The sequence below is a fragment of the Xyrauchen texanus genome, chromosome 20, assembly GCF_025860055.1.
Source record: "Xyrauchen texanus isolate HMW12.3.18 chromosome 20, RBS_HiC_50CHRs, whole genome shotgun sequence".
NCBI classification, from domain to species: Eukaryota; Metazoa; Chordata; class Actinopteri; order Cypriniformes; family Catostomidae; genus Xyrauchen; species Xyrauchen texanus.
This window is the reverse complement of record NC_068295.1, coordinates 17,292,415-17,298,568: the sequence shown is the minus strand read 5'-3', so window position 1 is coordinate 17,298,568 and position 6,154 is coordinate 17,292,415. Positions and strand designations below refer to the sequence as shown.

At 38.3% G+C, this 6,154-nt stretch overlaps 1 protein-coding gene across 1 annotated transcript; it reads right to left on the bottom strand.

The window, feature by feature from the left end:
* Positions 1–294: 294 nt before the first annotated feature.
* On the bottom strand, positions 295–5,783 carry LOC127660503 (protein Wnt-8b). The gene is made up of 6 exons (XM_052150784.1): positions 5,713–5,783; positions 5,050–5,083; positions 4,208–4,346; positions 2,932–3,057; positions 2,019–2,161; positions 295–868 (listed from the first exon to the last, which is right to left on the bottom strand). Exons 1-6 carry the CDS (start codon positions 5,781–5,783, stop codon positions 314–316), a joined length of 1,068 nt encoding a protein of 355 aa, XP_052006744.1. The 3' UTR covers positions 295–313.
* Positions 5,784–6,154: the final 371 nt, after the last annotated feature.

The window sequence follows — 6,154 nt, the reverse complement described above, 5'->3', positions numbered from 1 at the left end:
ACATCCCTGTTGGTGAAATCTCAAAAAGGGGTTATTTACAGTCTATTGTGCTATATAATAGTTAGATGTGGTGTTCAGAGCTTATAATGTATAACATGTAGAAAGATGTATAGGAGTGATTTTGAAATGCTTGAGGCAAATGTTTATAATATCAGCTCTGGAGATCTAGACTTCCATTAAAGCATTTTTTTTTTCTAATTTGCTCCTGTAATGTTCAGTTGTACCTTTAGAGTTCATTCAAGTTCTTTCATTCACAAGCTATCTCCAGCACAACTATCTGCTAGGCCACCATTGCAAACAGTTCAGGACATCTCTAATGCTTCTTCTTTAATCGATAGCTTTTCCTGCGGCTGGCACTATCATTCTTGGTCCTCTTAACACAGTAGTACTTGGTGACAGTTTTACGGCACTGCTCACATTTGACAGCACAACACCAGTGGAACTTGCAGTTGCAGCTGGATACAGTCTCAGCCCTGCGCTCCTCTACAGCCAGGCCGCAGTCTCCGCATAGCCGCTTGCAGCTCCGCTTCTCCCATTTGCTTAGATTCTTGCCCTTCCTCAAGCACTCACGGCCCTCTGTGCCTGGCAAACCCAGAGTGCGGTTCGCCAAGCAGTAGTCAGGGGAATCCTCCAAGTGCACCAGCTCTTTACGTGAGATAGAGCTGAATGTCTCGGCAATCGCTCCACGACTGGCCGCACTGTTACCTGCGCCACGCAGCAGGTCCACCTTCAGAGCCCTGTGATATTTCTCCTTTAGGTAGTTGCCCACCTCTCGAAACTCTGGCAACTGGAGCCAGCAGGTCTGCGTGGTGCAGCTGCCAGACACTCCATGGCACTTGCACGTCCTCTGCATGGTTCCTTTTACTGCCTGATTGAAGAGAGGATCTCACGTTAAAGAATTACAGATGCCCTTCTGTGGAGAACACATTTCATTCAATGGTTCTTTCAGAATTAAGGGCTTCCATTTGTCATTCATTCATGCATTCTAGAGGCAAATGTTCATGTTTAAAAACATTCTAATTAGGATTGAACTCATCGGTCTAAACATACAATGCACTCTTTACTAGACAGGCTATACATCCAAAAACCTCCACTTAAAAAAGCAGAAGGAATCTCTAAGTTAAGAGGAACTGGTTCAGGGTTCAAGTCTGAGTTCTTCTCCTTTTAGGTGCCCATACAATAATTCCTGACTTCAGCTGAAGCAAACAGCTGTCCTTTAAAAAGGAACGCCTCTTTTCTCAGGGAGGCATTTGCTCCGGATAAAATGCAGAATCAGGGTTTCACATTGAGCCAGATTGTTCGGCACAGGAAAGGGGTGTATTTATTTTGCATAGCCATTGTCAACATGTTTTCTGTCATGGGCAGACCCAGTGGCAAGTCCATTGAGGAGGAAGTGAAAAAGAATTCTTTCACATATTTTATTCAGTTACAATGATGCTCCAGGTGCCAATGAATTGACAAAACCTGCAGACAGGGCACAGACTGGGTAAACAAAGAGCACTTGAGCCACATGGCTGTGATCCCCGTGGCTTTCTCAAGTACAACAAAGCCCAACATAAATGCAAGATCCTTATTGCAAGAATAAAACTAAACACTTATTTGGGAAGCAACAGAATGCAGAACCTTTGCAATGTGTGGACCCCTAGGTTGACTAATTAAGTTTGCACCACTGATCCCAAGAATCTCAAGTTAAGGCCTTGTCATAAAGGACATTCACAGGCTGTAAATAGGCCCTTCTGGTACAGCGCACACTCTATTGGGAGAACGAGTGGCACCTTGCTTATAAGGCTGTGAATGAAACTCTTGGGTGGTAAGCTATCATTAGAAGCACTGAAAGAATTATTCAAAAGGCACTCTATAATCTGTTGGTTGCCAACAGAGGGGCTTGAATTTTAGGCCCCGTCTCATGGTGCAGTTAGCCCAACTCAATCCACTGTACTCTTCAAAGCAAATGCTAAGAAAGAAACTCCTAAGCGTTGGAGGATTTTTTTCCAAAGCGCAAACATTTCTTCATGTACCTTGCGTCCTACTTCATTGTTGTGCAGGTTCATGGCAGCTCGTGCATCCTGTCCAGTTTCCAGTGCATCCACAAACTGTTTGGAGATTGCCTCTCCAAATCCCACGTTATCACTGCAGCCTCCCCATAGCCATCCCTGGCCTCCTGAGACAGAACAGCATAATATAGAATAAAGTATATGACACAGACAAAATAAAGTATTTTATTGTATTTACAACATAGTTTTTAGTTAGACTCGAAAAAAAAAAAGGAAATGTTACAATTAAATGTTATTTACCGTAATGTGTTTTTTGTGCATTATGAATATAAAGGGATATACTTATTAGTCTTTAATGTTTTGTTATGAGATTTAGATGATGTTGGAGATTTGGGGGTCACCATTATGAAGAAGAGTAGAGCTTGAGCTAACGATAAGGACAGGTGGATGTTGCACATGGAATTTATTGCTCACTTTGTAGAGTACATGCTGTACTAACCATAGCATAGTTTCTAAACTATACTCTGTAGTGCTTCCAACCTGCATGTACAGTATTTAACGTGCTAACCTTCAACTTACTAGTTAGTACATAAAGAAAACAAAGAGATTTATTTGAGTTACATTGACAACTAGCTTCTTCCTACACAAAGTTTTTGTGTTGAGATAACATAGTAATTTTAGGTTAAGAAAGATAATTTCAAACATATGGAACCACTGTCCATGACTGAATCAAATTCAGCCAAAGAGCAATTTATTGAGTGTATGATGAATTTCGCCACACTAAATTCAGTCCTGTATAAATTTTTACTTAAATGTAGCATATACTTTTCTAGACCTACATATAATATCTACTACATATGTATAATGTTTACTGACTTTCTATCAACTGTATAAAAAACAAAACAATTTCATTCAGTGTTGAGTTTCAGTTTATCACCTCTTTGGCCGTTCCTGGTGTCATCACACCCGCAGTTGTCAAAGTCACTGAGGCTGCAATTCCTGGTGAGGGTGTACATGACTCCAGCAGAGCTTATAGCATGGAAAAATGCTGTCTCTCTGTTTGCTGTGAAAAGAAACAACAAAAAAACTTTTGCTGTGTTTATGACATTTTTTTATGATCTTGCCAAATTCTTTTGTTCTATACAGACTGGTACATGTTGCAGAGCGTGATTCTTAAAGGGATACTTCACCCAAAAAGGAAAATTCTGTCACCGGAGATGTTAATGCCGATGTGCCTATTAACACCATTCACTTACATTGTATAGAAAAAAAACTGATGTAATGAAAGTAAATGGTGACTGAGACTAACATACTGCCTAGCATCTTCTTTTGTATTTCACAGACAAAATAGTCATCCAGGTTTGGAACAACATAAGGGTGAGTAAATGATGGTATAGGAGAGTAATTTACTGAAGTAGAGTAATTTAGAGTAAGCAGAGTTAATTTACTAGTAGAGTCCCATTAACTAGAAATGATGCTTCGGTCAGTTATGTATTAAATTTTTTCTCATTAGATGATTTACTCAAATCTGTCAAATACTTAATTTGCTTTTTTAATATTAGCCTTTATATATATATTATTATATTTGAACTCAAATGTTATATATATATATATATATATATATATATATATATATATATATATATATATATATATATATATATATATATATATATATATATATATATATATATATATATATATATATATTGCCACCCATCTAGGGATGGCTTTTCACACTTTGCATCAAACATAGTGTAGCACTGTTGGTCTACTCTCATATATAGTCAGTTTGGGGTTGACGCTGGACTGCGACAGGTCCCCTCTTTGACACTTGAGGAATGCTTAATGAAAAGAGTCTGAGGCAAACCTTTGACCCCCACCCTTTGACTTGAGAGGGCGTCCATTTCACTCACTCACTCTTGTGCACAATATCCCCTTTTTGGCTATTCTATTTGCCTATTAACAGACCAAGTTTAATTGACTCAAGAATGCAGTGTTTTCAACCACATCAACATTGGGAGAGACTTCACTTTGGTTTAAATGGGATCATTGTGTTTTAGCTGCTGTTTCTGTGATTTTTACAGCTGGGCTTTGAGTCAGTACATGCACATTACAAAGAACACAATATGAGATTTGAAATCTATGCAAAACTATTTCACAGATGTAGATTTTACAACTATATACTGTACATATCGGTCCATAGTGCTTACCACTTCTGAGTCCACTGTGGGTGGAGAGCTGAAGAGCCCTCTCTGGGCAGTTCCAGCGGTCCCACACAAACTGATACTTGCACTCTTCAATACCACTCTGAGCTCCTGCGGCCACGCTGCTGGAGTAGATCAAGTAGGCCTGAAACAATGCAAACCACAGCAAATAATTCTGGATGAAATATGCTCTCTTAGTGAAGGGGTTACAAAATAAATAAATCCATGGAACATTTTTTTTTATCATACGTCAATTCCCAGCATGCACAATTCATATAAAAAATGTATGTTTGCTGTATGCTCATTAATGGTGCAACTAAATGATACAAAAAAAAAACTACGGTGAGAGATTTCCCTATGGTTTTACAGTGGTAAAAACTCATACTCAGTAATTCACACAAAAAATAAACAACAGGGTCTATATTTCATGCTGAAACTCTGGTTTATACAATCTAATATGTCTCAAGTGGTTTCGAAGAGACAGCACTACAAGTGCTCTCATGGACGGCTGGGTTGCTAATGATGACCACCCACCAAAGGCCCCTTCCCTGGCCACTCGGTAAAAAGTCCTCTCAACTTCACATTGTGAATGAGCTCAAGTGTGTGAAACCTATATGGTCCAGTCCACCCTAAGAACCAAGCAATACCTAATCCACAGAAGACACATGTTTAAGAAATACAGCACCTGCATGTTGTGTGTGAATCCTTTAATTTGCCACTTGCTTGCATTAAGGTAACAGGGTCTACATTAAACATTAACTACATTAAATCCATAAATGACTTAGACTTTTTGAAGTTTCTCTCTCCTGATAAGGATCAGCAAAGGAGATCAAAAGCTGTTGGCTTACCTTTGGGCCAGTCATCAGGAAATTATTCACTGACCTGGAAGACAGAGCAACCTATTAAGTCAGCGTAAGAGTGTTAGCTCTGATCCATCACATAGAGAGACTGAACTTTTATGTTCCTTTTGAGATTACAAATGAAACAATATAATCTTATTACATTGAAAACATTGATAACATCTCGAACATTTGAAAAGGTTAGAGCCAATTATCATTTTGTAATTACAACTGCAGATATTAAAAGTACATTTTCAAATGAAATATATGACAAATGAAACTAGCCTATATTTAATGTTACAAAATGAAAATTAATATCTCAAAATGCAATAGTTGAGAAACACAAATCTCAAAATATTTTAATCATTAAAAATGTACTTGTAACAAGTTTAATTAACTTTTTCATAAATAAATACATTACAAAAAGTTTTAAAAATTAGAACATAGCTTTTCCACATATATCTTTATCATGGACATTAGAGAAGATTTTTAAATTCCGTCTTTATTATTCCAGAGAAAAAAACACAATGCAAATGGTAGAAATAAATATAGTTTAAACAAATCCGAGATAAATGTATTGTCTATAACAATCCGAGAGAAGCTACTAGATGGAGCACCACGATGTTAGCACCAAAATCGTCTGCTTAAGTGACAATAAAAAGTTGGACTTACCAACTGCAGCAAGACTTCATGTGAGCCATCAGGATGAAAGTGTAATAATAAACTTCCAAATCCATGAACATCCTGAGAGAGGACTGGCAGACTTTTCTTCACCTTGGAAAGCAGTGGGGTCTGCAAGAGCGCTATATAACCTACATCCAGAACTTAGAGTCTGGAGGTCTCATGTGTGAGCCAAGGGGTTTCTGAAATGGAGCTCCTCTCATCCCAACAAGAGATTATCTGCTTAATTAAAGATTTTCCCTTTTCTTACTCGTTCAGCCAATCAGCACTATTGTACCAGAGAGAGACTGAAATGATCAAAAGGGCACCCTGGGCTCCTCCAGGACAAATAGCTGGGAAGAGCTCCCTGTGTGCTAACAGTTGGAGTGAATTAATATGAAATCAGGATGGCATCTCTAAAGTTGTGCCTTACATTTCAATTTCAAGAGCCGCA

Excerpts from the sequence above, each read along its gene's own strand:
- LOC127660503 (XM_052150784.1), bottom strand. The coding sequence starts at position 5,783 with ATGTTCATGGATTTGGAAGTTTATTATTACACTTTCATCCTGATGGCT. Across the intron at positions 2,162-2,931 it reads CACCAGGAACGGCCAAAGAG|GAGGCCAGGGATGGCTATGG; the intron begins GTGATAAACTGA and ends GTTCTGTCTCAG. Across the intron at positions 869-2,018 it reads ACAATGAAGTAGGACGCAAG|GCAGTAAAAGGAACCATGCA; the intron begins GTACATGAAGAA and ends CTCTTCAATCAG.